General features: G+C 37.7%; 1 protein-coding gene across 5 annotated transcripts in view; it reads left to right on the top strand.

Moving 5' to 3' along the window:
• Positions 1-15,291, top strand: part of COL14A1 (collagen type XIV alpha 1 chain) — a 215,351-nt gene that overhangs the window by 141,694 nt on the left and 58,366 nt on the right. For all 5 annotated transcript variants that reach the window (XM_086695199.1, XM_086695201.1, XM_086695198.1 and 2 more), the window contains 2 exons: positions 3,600-3,677; positions 6,811-6,897. In XM_086695199.1, the coding sequence (XP_086551325.1) occupies positions 3,600-3,677; positions 6,811-6,897 (165 nt within the window). The remainder of the gene's footprint in view (positions 1-3,599; positions 3,678-6,810; positions 6,898-15,291) is intronic.

The following is a 15,291-nucleotide window of genomic DNA, read 5'->3' as shown; positions in this document are numbered from 1 at the left end:
AATGTGCTGTTCACATCCCAACCAGAACTCTGCTTTCAGCTCGTGCTTACGTTTCTTAGGCTCTTTCTTCCCAGGTCCTGATCAGCAGAATGGGTTTGGCATTGCTATTATACCTCACAGTGGTGAGCTGAGGATTAAAAGATACATGCAGGGGCGCCTGGGTGGCTCAGTGGGTTAGACGTCCGACTTCAGCCCAGGTCACGATCTTGCGGTCCGTGAGTTCAAGCCCCGCGTCGGGCTCTGGGCTGATGGCTCAGAGCCTGGAGCCTGCTTCTGATTCTGTGTCTCCCTCTCTCTCTGCCCCTCCTCTGTTCATGCTCTGTCTCTCTGTGTCTCAAAAGTAAATAAACGTTAAAAAAAATTTTTAAATAGAAAAAAAAAGATACATGCAAATTCCTTAGGATAGTGCCTGGCACATAGTAGGTTTTCAGCAAATGTCCACTGCTATTGTCATTATTTGCTTAGATTTTTCTCAACCAAAGTGTTAAACAGATATGATTAATGTGGAAACAGACTACTGTTATATTTCTGTCCTTGATAATACCACTTTCATTTTGATTCCATTCTTTTGGCCTTTGTATGATAGACTCCTAAACCTTAAATAATTCAGTTATGAAAGAGCTGTACATGCTTCATTAAAATAATATGTATTATTTATAATGACTGTATTCTAGACACTGTTATAAATATTTCACTACATTAACTCATGTTATTGTTTTTTTTTCAATTTTATTTAAATCTAAGTTAGTGAACATACAGTGTAATGATGATTTCAAGAATAGAATTTAGTAATTCATCACTTACATATAACACCCAGTGCTCATCCCAACAAGTGCCCTCTTCAATACCCATCATCCATTTAGCCAATCCCCCACCCACTACCCCTCCAGCAACCCAGTTTGTTCTCTGTCTTTAAGAGTCTCTTATGGTTTATCTCCCTCTCTGTTTTATATTATTTTTGCTTCCCTTCGCTTATGTTCATCTGTTTTGTTTCTTAAATTTCACTTATGAGTGAAATCCTAGGATATTTGTCTTTCTCTGACTGACTTATTTTGCTTAGCATAATACACTCTAGATCCATCCACGTTGTTGCAAATGGCAAGATTTCATTCTTTTTGATCGCCGAGTAATATTCCATTGTTTATTATACACCACATCTACTTTATCCATTCATTAGTCAATGGAAATTTGGGCTCTTTCCATAATTTGGCTATTGTTGATAGTACTGCTATAAACAACGGGGTGCATGTGCCCCTTCAAATCAGAATTTTTGTATTCTTTGAATAAATACCTAGCAGTGCAATTGCTGAGTCATAAGGTAGCTCTATTTTTAATTTTTGAGGAACCTCCATATCATTTTCCAAAGTGGCTGCACTGCTGGTGGGAACTCACTTTATTGTTATAGCTATTATTATTATTACACTAATGTCTAGCTATAATTAAAGAGCTACTATTATTACATTAACTTTACAGATGAGGGAACTTGAGACTTGAACACATTACATCATCATTCAAAATGACTTTGTGAGCGATTCAAGGACTACACCCAGGCAGTTTAGCTCCATAGCCTCCTAACGTCTATGGTCCTTGAAATCTCTTTGTTGCTATTAATCATAAAAATCAGCATCCATGTTCCTTAAAAATGTTTTAGTTTTAAAAACCTATTTTTTCTTGGTTTGAAAATCTTAAAAGCCTAATTTTTTTTAAACGTGAAATTTATTGTCAAATTGGTTTCCATACAACACCCAGTGCTCATCCCAACAGGTGCCCTCCTCAATGTCCATCACCCACCATCCCTTCCCTCCCAACCCCCATCAACCCTCAGTTTATTCTCAGTTTTTAAGAGTCTCTTGTGGTTTGGCTCCCTCCCTCTCTTAACTGTTTTTTTTCCATCCCCTCCCCCATGGTCTTCTGTTAAGTTTCTCAGGAACCACATAAGAGTGAAAACATGTGGTATCTGTCTTTCTCTGTATGACTTATTTCACTTAGCATAACACTCTCCAGTTCCATCCGCGTTGCTACAAAAGGCCATATTTCATTCTTTCTCATTGCCAAGTAGTATTCCATTGTGTATATGAACCACAATTTCTTTATCCATTCATCAGTTGATGGACATTTAGGCTCTTTCCATAATTTGAAAAGCCTAATTTTTAAATGATCATTATTTTGCTGTATGGTTGCCCTCCACAGACTCAGATATCATACCCATTGGGAATTTTTTTTAATATGGAGAAAAATGAGCAGTGAGCCATGCACATATTTCTTCAAACAACTCAACAGTTGTATATAGAAACAAACAAAAACCCTGTGATGCTTTGATTCATGAATGTGCTTTCAATATTTAAGCTTTATTTTATTAATCTTGCAAAACTCTTGGGAAAGGATATTTACAGCAAAGCACAATTCTTTCATATTACAAAAGAAAGCCTGATTTTATTTTCTGTACTGTCAGAGCAGGCTCGTCTGCGATGCTGTATGCATTGTTAACAACCTATTTCAGGAGTACTGTCTTCTCGGGCATTCTCATTCTCATCCAGAGGACCCCTGACAGAGACAAGTAGTATTCCTTGGGAGAAAATAAGGCACCAAAAGAGTTTCTAGAACTTGCTGAAAACACCACTCCCTCAAGGAAGGTTGTAGATGTAAAATGAAAAGATTTCACCCTTCTCCCAGCTCTGTAATTGGTGACACTTCTAATACTTGAAAATAATATGGGAAGAAATATATTAGAAATGATTAGGTCATGAAGCTAATGTTAGCCCTCAATAATGTTATAGTGATATTTCTGTATATTTCAAAATGAACACTGAGTTTCACCAACATACATGAGTAGAACGAGACTAAATATTTATGGCATGATCAATGGCTTACATAAAAATAGACTTAGCACGGATTCTCACAATTCCATTTGTGAATTTGTCATGACATTTACAATGTTGTATACAGTATTCCTGTGCCTACCTGTCACTCCCAGTAAGATCTTTGAGGGCAAGATTTTGATTTTGTTCATTTTCATATTCTAAAGGTTGATGTAGTATCTGGTTTGCATTATACACTAAAGAAAAATCTGTTGAATGTATGCATAAGTGATTGAAGTCAGAATTCATTTGACAAGGCTTTGTGAATACCTACTACATATCACATATTATGGGGACACAAAGATGAATTAGTGGTTCTCTGTTCCTTGAAACGCTCACAGTCTAAGGAGGAGCTAATATAAATAATCATACTGTATGGTGGGTGATATGCTGTGAAAGAAACATGTGGAATGTTGTAGGATTACAGAGACACTGGTTGTAACCATGAAGACAGTACTGGCTGACATTTAACTGAGGTACTAAGCTTCTTTGGGCAGAAATGAGAGGTGAAGTTGTGATAAATAAGGGAATTTTTGATGGATTAATTATACATGAAATCTTAAGTCACTGTTTGCTTGAGGAACAAAGTTTTACATTTTGGAATGACTTTCTTATTTATTTACTGTAATGTTACGTTACAAACCTATCAGTGTTATATTATGTGATGCAGAATATGAAATCATAATTCTAGGCACAGTGTGTCTATTTTTAATTAAATGACAATTTCATTTTAAATTGCAGTTCCAGTTACAGATGTTTGATATTATTTGTTCCACATCATGGGCCAATAAAGACAAATGCTGTGAACTTCCAGGCCTGGTAAGAATTCTTCTTTTATTAGTAGGCCTATTCTTTATTGAAAAGTTCTAAAATTATATTTAATTTTCTCTGAAAGTTAAATGTGATTTCATAACATTCATAACAAGATAATTCATTGTAATGATCACAATGAAAAGCCGAAGAGATTGAGAAGGAGGCGTGTCTGACATCAGCAGGATATACTGACTTACATGATGGGGACTGCCCAGATCCAGGCGTGCAATTTACACATAGTCCAGAGGTTCTCAAATTTCCTGGTTCACGAAACCTTTAGTGTTGCAATCATTTTGTTCATGGCACCCCTAAGCCAAAGGAAATGCCTAACAAATCTCTATATGAAGGAATTAGGTCCAAAAATCTTAAACATTGATGCTCTAAACTCAGTAGCTGCATTAAAAAAAAAAAAAAAAAAAAACATGAATTGAAAGCAAAAAATGGTATTTTCATTTTATTCTTAAAAAACCACATTACTTACTAATGGGATACACATGCTTATCAAGAGTGCATGATTTTTCATATGTTAGAATCTGATTGGATGTCGCCACCCTCACTTCTTTTTTTACATTGATGTTTCCCATGGTACTTGCTTTCCATCATAGCAACTGCCAAAACCCCAGATTTGCAAGTATCTGACGTCATCAAAAAGAGTATTTCAGTATCTAATGTTAAGACTGTGAACTACCTTGAGCTAGTTGTTCATATGAAGTCCTATGGGTGCCGAATATTGCTATTTCTCGAGTTTTTAAAAACATTCACTGTGCACCTGTGAGTTTGCTAAGGTGCCTCAGAGAATCTTGACACACAGTTCTGAAATCGTAGTCATAATCTGTTCGACATATGCGATGCTACTAGAAAATCAAATGTTTTTCACATTATTAATAGCAAGTGTGGTTCATGGGGTTATACCTGTATGTATAAAACCAGATTCATATTTTAGGATCCTTGAAGACAGCGAGCCGAAATGGATGACCCTGTAGTGGCTGGGTAATAGTCATGTCTTAATAATTAAACTTGGAGAATGTGCATGGAGTAACCTTCATGAAGTCTAGAGATTTGCCTTTTTAACTACTTCCTCCAGATCACATCCTCTGTTGCAAGCATTATTACATTCATGGTGACTATGTTTGAGAAGGAAATACAGTTGGCCTTGAACAGTGTGGGGGTTGGAGTCATCAGCTCTCCTCCCCACTCAGGAAAACGTCTGCATATGACCTTGGACTTACCCAAAACTTAACTACTACTAGTCTTACTGATAACAGAAACAGTTGATTAACACATATTTTGTATGTTATATGCATTATATACTATATTCTTACAGTAAAGTAAGCTAGAGAAAAGATGTTATTAAGACAATCACAAGGAAGAGAAAATATATTTACAGCATTGCATTGTATTTATTGAAAAACCAATCCAAGTGGTTTGGTAAGTGGACCAGTGCAGTTCAAACACATGTTGTTCAAGAGTTAACTGATGGGGCACCTGTGTGGCTCAGTTGGTTGAGCATCGGACTTTGGCTCAGGTCATGATCTCGCAGTTCATGGGTTTGAGCCTCGTGTCCGGCTCTGGGCTGACAGCTCAGAGCCTGGAACCTGCTTTGGATTGTGTCTCCCTCTCTATCTGCCCCTCTCCTCCTTGCACTCTGTCTCTCTCTTCAAAAATAAATAAACATTTAAAAAAATTAACGGGTTAACTCTAACTTGCTCTTTCTTCATCAAAATTAATTTCCAAGTAAACTCTGGTGAAGAATTAAATCAGAGACACCGTGATATCACGCTTAAGCACAGATGGATTGGAAATTAGAAGCAGAAACACTCAGAATCCTATGCTGTCTCTAGCCAAATGCTATCACCACTTTTCCTAGGAAGGACTCAGGCCTGATGAGAGCTTTTCTTTTCATTTCTATCACTGAAGATAGGCCAATTCCATAGTAGGAAGGCATGTATAGTCAGCAGCAGTGGCAAAACCATTATGGCCTCTGGTCACAAGAGGCCTTGTATCAGCCTTGTTAGGGGGCTCTTTCTGGATACTTAAGTTTGTATTTCACTCTAGCTGCCCACATGTCAGGCCGGATGTGGTAGCAGGGGGGTTTCCTGTAATGAGCTGAAAGCTTTGACTATTGTCCAACATTTAGAGAAAAGTATATACAGTATATAGAGATCCCCTGCTCAACCTTTTTTGGGTTTCTGTTGTGAACATTTTAGATACTGAGATTATTTTCAACTTGATCACTTAATTATCATCTGTGTTCTATTCAGTTTCAGCTTTATTTTTCCCCAGTCTTAAATAATGATGTTTATTTTCTCTCTATCCAATGGGACTGGTGAACCCTATGAAGTTCTGTAGTGTCTTATCCCAGTGCAGACTTCATTTTTGGCTGGTGCTTCAAATGAGATATTCATAAATTTTTCGATAGCTGTTAGCAGGTACTCTGTCTTCATACCCCGGTAACTCATCCAGAGATGTTCAACTGGACATTCATAATCTATCTTTAATGTCATGTGGCAACAAAACTGTGCTAGAGAAGCAAAATGAGCCCCTGTCCCAAAGCTTTAGATTGATGCTATGATGTTTCCTAATTTCAACCACAGAATGTGAGTCGTAATTAAAGTTGCTGTGGGGAATTGACAATACATTTAAGCACTGTTTTTAGTTTGTTTTGTGTGTTTTAGTGTAGATGCAGTTCCGAGTGACTATTCCAACACATTTTTTTTATCCTTTTGAAAGGAAAAAATATCCTTTGAAATAGAAAAAAGAAAATTTTCAAGACCTGTGGTTCATAGAGTACTCCTACTCAAACTGAAGGAAATAGTAACCAGGAATTTTTTCTGCACCCACTTCTGCCTTTCTTTCTTCGCCTGCATTTCATTTTTCTTCACCTCCAAGCTCATTTTATCAACATCCTTTGGTAAGGGTGACGATCAGTGACTCACTAGACACTCATTCATTTTTCTTTAAGGAAAATATTTTGTGAGCAGGAGAGAATATTCTTTGCCTTTCCACACCAATGTTCACTTAAAAGTTTTTTTTAAGTGTCTTAAATCAAAGTGTTTTCCTTGATCCATAAAGCCATTTGTATTGTCTTGTTAACAGTTATGGTTTTTTTTTTTGTTTCTTTGTTTGTTTTTCCTCTCAGAGGGATGAGGAGACCTGCCCGGAGCTACCACATTCCTGCTCCTGTTCTGAAGTCAATACAGGGACTCTGGGACCAGCAGGCCCACCAGTAAGTCTTGCCTAATTTAGACTTAAATGTTCTTTAGCAATATTTATAGCTATTATCTACTGTGTGTCTGATATGTGTTTGCCACTGTGCTAATAAACATATACTTAATTCTGTGAGCAAACTGAAGCACAGAGATGTTAAGTAACTTGCCTAAAGAACACATCTTTTCTTCAAATCCAGGTCTCCATGACTCCTACAGATGACCCTCTTTAACCTCTATAGCATACTTATCTCTCAAATGGTTATGTATTTCAAAATCTCCCCTTTAAACTCCTGTGGTTCATTTTCAGTGTGAATGTTTCAAAGATTGGCCTTCTACTTGTAACTTTAAGATTTGCATACCCTCCCTTGCCCATTCTGTATTACAATTGATCCATGAGGAAAATTCAGCAGGAAAATTACCCTATCTGAACATGAAGTTCCCCACCACTGATGGGAACTTCCTGCAAAAAAGGAGAGAGAGAGGGGCACGTGGGTGGCTTAGTGGGTTAAATGTCTGACTTCGGCTCAAGTCACGATCTCACAGTTTGTGAGTTTGAGCCCCACGTCGGTCTTTGTGCTGACAGTTCAGATGGCCTGGAGTCTGCTTCAGATTCTGTGTCTCCCTCTCTCTCTACCCCTCCCCCACTTGCACTCTGTCTCTCTCTCAAATATAAAACGTAAAAAAAAAATTTTTTTTAAGAAGAAAAAAAAAAAGGAGAGAGAAGGAGATTGGCCAGGGGGAGGGGGAGGGGGGAGGAGGAGGAAGGAAGGAGGGAGACACAGAAAACATCATTGTAAAACATAAAATGTATGTAATTGCACTATGTGGGTCTTCGGATTTGCCATGATGAATTTTTCCATATAATGTGTTTAAGTGCTCATTTTATGTCTAATCGCCTAAACTGGGGTTATCAGTGTCCCCACTGTTATCCTTGAGGTGAGTATGATATAGTTGGTCTGTGGCTAGGAAGTAGCTAATGGATCAAGGCAGAAAGACAAAGGAAGCAGGGAGAAGAATCCCAAGCAAATAAAGAAATGCAGACCTTGCAGGAGGAATGTTCTGATGCCCGAGCAGCCCTTGCACGCTGGCCTGCCAGAGGAGGCGGCCCCACCAAGATGCGTGCAGGAGATCACGCAGACCGACCACTGGCTCACAGCGTGAAGGTTCACTCCAATGTGGCCCCACCACCATGGTTTTCCTTCATCTGTGCGCCACATTTCCTGAACTGAACAAAAAGGAAGAGAGCCTACTGAATGTATCTGAAATATATCCCAGCAGTTTCTCCTTTACCTTTGGCACAGAGAACATTCTTTCAAGTGCAGATGTGGAACCCAAGTCCCCCCCCCCTTTTTTTTTTGGAACAGGAGACTCTTTATCCCAAAGAAGCAAATGTGGAGTGATGGTAAAAGCATTAAGTTTAAATCATAAAACTGGGCAAATCTTGGGGCACCTGGGGGACTCAGTCGGTTAAGTGTCTGACTCTTGGTTTCAGCTCAGGTCATGATCTCACGGTTGTGTGTTCAAGCCTGGTGTCTGGATTCTCTCTCTCCCTCTCTCTCTCTCTGTCCTTCCCCCCCACCTCAAAGTAAATAAATAAACTTTTAAGAAAAGTCTAGGCAAATCTTTGAACCACAGCGAATCTCCATTTCCTCATATATCAAATAGCACCCTTCTGTGATGTTATGAGGAATACATGAGAAAAAGTGTATGTAAGTATTCTGTGCATTACAAAATTTAAATCAAATGAGGGGCCTGGGTGGCTCAGTTGGATAAGCGTCTGTCTTCAGCTCAGGTCATGATCTCAAGGTTCATGAGTTTGAACCCTGCATTGGGCTCTGTGCTGTCAGATCCTCTTCCCCTGTCTCTCTCTGCCTCTCCCCCGCTCATTTTCTCTCTCTCTCTCTCTCTCTCAAAATAAACACATAAACTTAAAATAAAACTTAAATATAAGGAGTGATCTTTAGTGATCTTTAGTTTAATCTTGGAATTAGAAACACAGATTTATTTTCAACTGTGTAGCTTGCTTTTTTCTTAACCCAAAAGCATGTCTTTGAACTTTATCAAGGGTAATGCACATTGTTCCATTATATAAACTACAGTTTATTGACCCACTACTGTGGAGTATTTGCCTACTGAACATCCTTTGTGTGTCTCTGCAAACATAAGTCGAGTGCTCTTACAATAACACTTAGAATCAGATTTGTTGGAGAATAGTGTACCTTCTCTGAATGGTGTACCTTCAGCTTCATGAAGAAGCCGCTAATTGCCTTTCAGGATGGTTGTCCCAATATCTTTTCCCACAAAATCTAGAAGAGTTCTGGCTTTTAAGCATCTCACCAGCACTGTCTGTTGTTGCCAAACATGAGAACTTTTGCTTAAAACCCTGTGTGGCTGTTATTTGAAATAAGACTTTCCCTTTCTGCTAGTGACATGGGGCAGTTGTTCATTTGTGTCTGAGCCATTTGGATTCCTTTTTTTTTTAATGTTTGTTTGTTTGTTTATTTATTTGTGAGAGAGAGGGGGGGCAGCAGGGGAGGGGCCGAGAGAAAGGGAGAGTCCCAAGGAGGCTCCATACTCAGTGCAGAGCCAGACGTGGGGCTCAATCCCACGAACTATGAGATCATGACATGAGTCAAAATCAAGAGTTAGATGCTCAACTGACTGAACCACCCAGGTGCCCCAGATTTCTTTCTATATAAATACCTGTTTATAAACTTTTTTCTTGGTTTTGTCATGCAGGTTTTTGCTCATTAGTATCTAACAGATTTTATGTATTCTGGACACTAATCTTTATTAATGAAATGGTTTGCAAATATCATTTCATGGTCTATGGCTTTCTTGTTGTTTATGGGACTTTTTATTGTCTGTACATCTTAATTACAGTGTAGTGAAACTTAAGATTTCTGTGAGCTATCATCCTTTATGTCTTTTTTTTATTCCTCTTTTAGCCATGATTTACTTAAAAGTGCCTTTTTAAATTTCCAATTGTATGTGCACTTTTTACTGTTTTCTTGGTGGATTAATTTTATTGTACCTTATCATGGGAGATAGTCTATATAGTACCAATTTTTTGACATTTGTTGATTCTTTGACATTGCCTTGTGGCCTTGGTCAGGTTTTACAGATGTTCCATGCATGCTCTAGAAGAATGTGCATGTTCTAATTGTGGAGTTCAGAATTCTAAATATAAATACCCAGTAAATCAAATTGTAAATTTTGTTGTTAGAATTTCCTTTGTCTGCATTAATTTTTTATCTTTCATTTAGTGACGTAAGTGTTTAAAGTCTTCTACTTCAGTGTCCTTCTGTCAAATTTTGTTTGTAATTCTGCATTGTATATCTTGAGTTTGTGTTACAGTGTGCAAAAAACTGAGAACATCTTGCTATATCAACATTTCTTGCTTGACTTATTTTCCTGGTAGGTATTTTCTCCAGCCTCTTAGTTTCAGCCTTTCCATGTCTTTATGTTTGAGATGTGTTCTCTTTAAATAGCATATGTTAGATTTTGTTTTCAATCTGGTTTTGCAATCTTTCTTTTTAGAGTTTAGTCCATTCTACTGTTTTTGATCATTAACCTCTTGGGGCAAATATTCCTATATCCATCTATCACTGCAATTTTTGCTATTGGTCCCACATGATATATGTGTGGATTTCTTGGTTTGTTGAAGTTTTATCTACTTTTTGACTTTTTGTTATTATTCTCATTCTTTTCTCCCCTCCACTAATTCAGAAATTATTCTTCTATAGCTGCTTTTTCAGTAGTTAACCAAGAGATTTTAACAAACATATTTAATGTGACAAAGTCCAAAATGAACCATAATTTCTACCTTATTTCAACCAACACAATATTCTTGGAATGTTTTTCTCTTGGATCATCCTTTTTATAATTTATGTGCTCTTGCTATCTGGTATTTTAGTACTTTTTTAACATCACAAATTAGACATTTTATTATTATTTGTTATAAATTAATATGTGGTAAGACTTGCTCCATATTTGCTATTTCTTGGCTTACAATATCTTCTGGTATCATTTTTATTTCTCCTGGAAGACACCCCTTGGGTATTCCTTTAATGAGAGACTATTGGTAGTAAATTTTCATTTTTTGTTCATCGTAAAATGTTTTTATTCCCCATATTATCAAAAGATAGTTTTGCTGGTCGTTACAGAGATTGTTAATTGCACCCCCCCCACCCCGTATTCATTGCCATGGCTTCTTTTTCATAGTAGAATTCCCTGAGTACATGGCCATTCAGCTAGTGACTTGATTTCCTAGCATCTATTCAAGTAGGTATGACCTTATGACTAAGTGCTGGTAGCGAGAGGAAAGGTATATGTAATCACCCTAGACATTGTTCTTTTTTTTTTTTTTTTTTTTTTCAACGTTTATTTATTTTTTTGGGACAGAGAGAGACAGAGCATGAACGGGCGAGGGGCAGAGAGAGAGGGAGACACAGAATCGGAAACAGGCTCCAGGCTCTGAGCCATCAGCCCAGAGCCTGACGCGGGGCTCGAACTCACAGACCGCGAGATCGTGACCTGGCTGAAGTCGGACGCTCAACCGACTGCGCCACCCAGGCGCCCCTAGACATTGTTCTTAAATGAAAATGAAGGGCCCTTCTTATCCATGCTTACCTTTCTCAACAGACTACTGTGGGAACTTGTGGTAGGGAGTTCACTTTGGTAAGCAGTGTCCTGGAACAGAGCAGAGCAATAAAAGGAAAGCAACAAAGCTTCCACATTGTCTTACACGGTAAGGCTTCTCTACACTACTGAACCATTATCAGCTCAGATGTTAATATAAGAGAATAATAAGCCTCCTGTCTTGCTTAAAATTTTTAATATTGACCTCAATTAAAGCAGTCAGACAACTTTCCAAACTAATAAACAGGAAGATCTTGGTTTCAAGATCCCTTTGTCTTTAGTGATCTGAAGTTTCACCACAGTTATGTTTGGTGTGGGGTTTTCATGTTATTATTCTGCCATTTTGGAAAATTTATGACTTCATGGCTTGAATACCAGTGTTCTCATTAAATTTGGAGTTTTCTTAGTCGTTATCTCTTTGAAGATTGCCTCTCTCCTGTCATCTCTATTATGTTTTTCTGAAACTCAATTAGAAGTACATTGTAACTTCTCATTTTACTGTCATGTCTCAACCTTTTTTACTTATTTCTCCTTGTGTTTCCAGGATTCATTCTGTGTAGTTTCTTCAAATCTACCTTCTGGTGTACTCTATGTTTAGCTATGTGTAATATGCTATTTAACCTATCCATTGTATTTCTGATCTTGATGGTAATATTTAGCATATCTAGAAGTTCTGTTTGGTTCCTTTTCAAAACTTCTGGGCATTTCTTTTTGGTTGTTGTTTGTTTGTTTCAGGAGTATAATTTAGTGATTCATTACTTACATATAACACCCAGTGCTCATCACAACAAGTGCCTTCCTTACCACTCATCACCAATTCAGCCCATCCCCCACCCACCTCCCTCCATCAATTCCCAGTTTGTTCTTTATTGTTAAGAGTCTCTTATGGTTTGCTTCCCTCTTTTTCCCCTCGTCCCATATGTTCATCTGTTTTGTTTCCTAAATTCCACATTTGAGTGAAATCATACGGTATTTGTTCTTTTCTGGCTCACTTATTTCACTTAGCATAATACACTCTAACTCTATCAGCATTGTTGCAAATGGCAAGATTTCATTTTTTCATGACTGAGCAATATTCCATTGTGTGTGTGTGTGTGTGTGTGTGTGTGTGTGTGTGTGTATTATCTTTATTCATCAGTTGATGGACACTTGGGCTCTTTCTATAGTTTGGCTATTTTTATAATGCTGCTATAAACATTGTGGTGCATGTACTCCTTTGAATCTGTATTTTTGTATCCTTTGGGTAAATATCTAGTAGTGCAATTGCTGGGTTGTAGAGTAGTTCTATTTTTAACTTTTTGAGGAACCTCCATACTGTTTTCCAGAATGGCTGCACCAGTTTGTGTTCCCACTAACAATGTAAGAGGGTTCCCCTTTCTCTGCCTCCCTGCCAACATCTGTTGTTTTCTGAGTTGTTAATTTTAGCCATTCTGACAGGTGTGAGGTGGTATCTTATTGTGGTTTTGATTTGTATTTCCATGATGATGAGTGATGTTGAGCATCTTTTCATGTGTCTTTCAGTCGTCTGTATGTCTTCTTTGGAAAAATGCCTATTCATGTTTTCTTCAAACCTTGTGGGCATTTCTGTAGTATTTCTTCTTTTGTAACACATCAAAACTATTTTTTTCTTTCAGTATTTTAAATACAGTTTATTTTTTTAATCTGATCATTTCAATATCTGCATTGTATGTGGTTCTGATTCTGCCATTTTTTTTCTGCTGATGTTATTCATGTTATCTTGTTTTCACATGTATTTTGTGAATTTTTTTGGGGTGGGGGTGTATATTGGAGTTTTGTTAGATCCTGACAGGCAATATGAATTCTGTCTCTAGATTGTATGAGAATCAGCTTCTGTGTAATATTCTTTAGTAGAAATGTTTCTTACTCCTCCCATAGCTAAATTGGAAACAACATCTTTCTCATCCACCTGCTAGTTTTTTGGGTTTTTTTCCTAGCTGATTCACAGTGCAGCCTTACAAGTTCCTCAGCTTTAAAGAACATTTAATTTTCCACCCTGCCCCCACTTATCTTTGGCCCTAGTTCACATTTCTGTGCTTTGTGTGAGCTTTAAAATACAAACTTTGCAGCAAACCTGAACCATTTTCCCCATGCTCCCCCAGGGCGATCTCCGTGCACATGTCTGCTTCTCTGTTTTTGTTTGTTTGTTTGTTTCTTCTTCATTCCTAGTGCTTATGCATTCAGTTCTTAATTATAATAATGTTTATTTTATTTTAAGCAGCATTAATAAGCTTTTTTAGCTGGAGGGTTTTCACATTTTTTTCATCTGTGATACTGCTGGAACAAGTTATAAAATATTTACATATGACTTAGAGTCAAACTTTGTAATGAGAAAAAAGCAGCAGAGAAGCAAAAGGGAAGAGTTGAGTTCTGACTTGGAGAGAAAGATGTAAATTAGGAGAAAAACTATTGAAATATTTGAATGTTTAAAGTATAATAAACTATACTTTTATAGTTTATAATATAACTTATAAACTATTCAAGAGATAGTATCCCAAACAATGTGCAATAAGCCCATCTAATGATTTAACATAGTTGTGATTATTTTCTCATTCAAGAATTTCCACAATGGTGTTTTGTGCCAGGAAAGCTATAAGAGAGCTACAAGAAGGCATGGGTGAAAGAACCACATTTCCTTGGCCTAGACTAATAACCTTTTTTATTAAAAGGATAGAAGTTAACATCCAAAAAAATATGTTGAATTCTTATGTGCTCAGTGATGAAGGTTAGGGATAAGGTACAAAGTAAGTTCAAAATATAAAAAGGTTTGGGGCGCCAGGGTGGCTCAGTTGATTAAGCGCCAGACTTCAGCTCAGGTCATGATCTTATGGTTTGTGGGTCCGACCCCCACGTCAGGCTCTGTGCTGACAGGTCAGAGCCTGGAGCCTGCTTCGGATTCTGTGTCTCCCTCTCTCTCTGCCCCTCCCCTGCTTGTGCTCTATCTCTCTCTCTCTCTCAAAAAATAAATAAACATTAAAAAATTTTTTTAAAAAGAAAAGAAATATAAAAGGTTTCTAGGCTTTTAGACGTGGTGCCTTTGGTGTGAATATCCATGAGTCACTGGAACAAAACCTGTAGTTAAAAACCAATCATTGAAAATGCGCAGACAAGAAGAGTGGTGCCAGAATGGTATATTAATTGGGGTGCATTGGGCTTGCTGCAAGGAACATACGATATGACTGACACAGTGGTGTAAACCATTGGGACATTGAGACATTTATCGTTCTCACAGCAAAAGCTGTAGAGGTGGATGATCCCAAAGCAAATGTGGCTGCTCAACAAATTCATCAAGGACGCAAGCTTGTCCCAGCTCCCCAGTTTCCTTTCGATAGGCCTGTGGCCTCTTCATCAAATTGGCCCAAAGTGTTTAATGTGCCCATTCTTGGGTGCAGAAAGGGGGCTGGGCAAGCAAATCTATCTTCTTAAGCCCTTACAGTAGGAGAAATAAAATGGAGAAGGGAGTCAGGAAAGATTCTTTGGTAGCCAATCAACAGTCTGCCACTCTGGGGAAAAAGATTTGCATCTCATAACAGTGAAAGGTATGGTATCCAAATATATGAAAAATTTCTGCACAATAAAAAGAAGAAGACACTCAGCCCATTAGAGTATATATAATAGGTAAAGAATATAAATAGGGAGTCGCACTGAGATAAAATGCAAATGGACAAATGTTATGAAAAGATGTTCTGTGACAGTAGTTTCAAGGGAAGTGAAAATTCAAATAAGAGTAAAATATTATTTTTACCTTAGTT

Source organism: Puma concolor, chromosome F2, assembly GCF_028749965.1.
Source record: "Puma concolor isolate L17-30 chromosome F2, mPumCon1.1.hap2, whole genome shotgun sequence".
In the NCBI taxonomy this organism is placed as follows: domain Eukaryota; kingdom Metazoa; phylum Chordata; class Mammalia; order Carnivora; family Felidae; genus Puma; species Puma concolor.
This window is presented reverse-complemented; position numbering and strand designations above follow the sequence as displayed.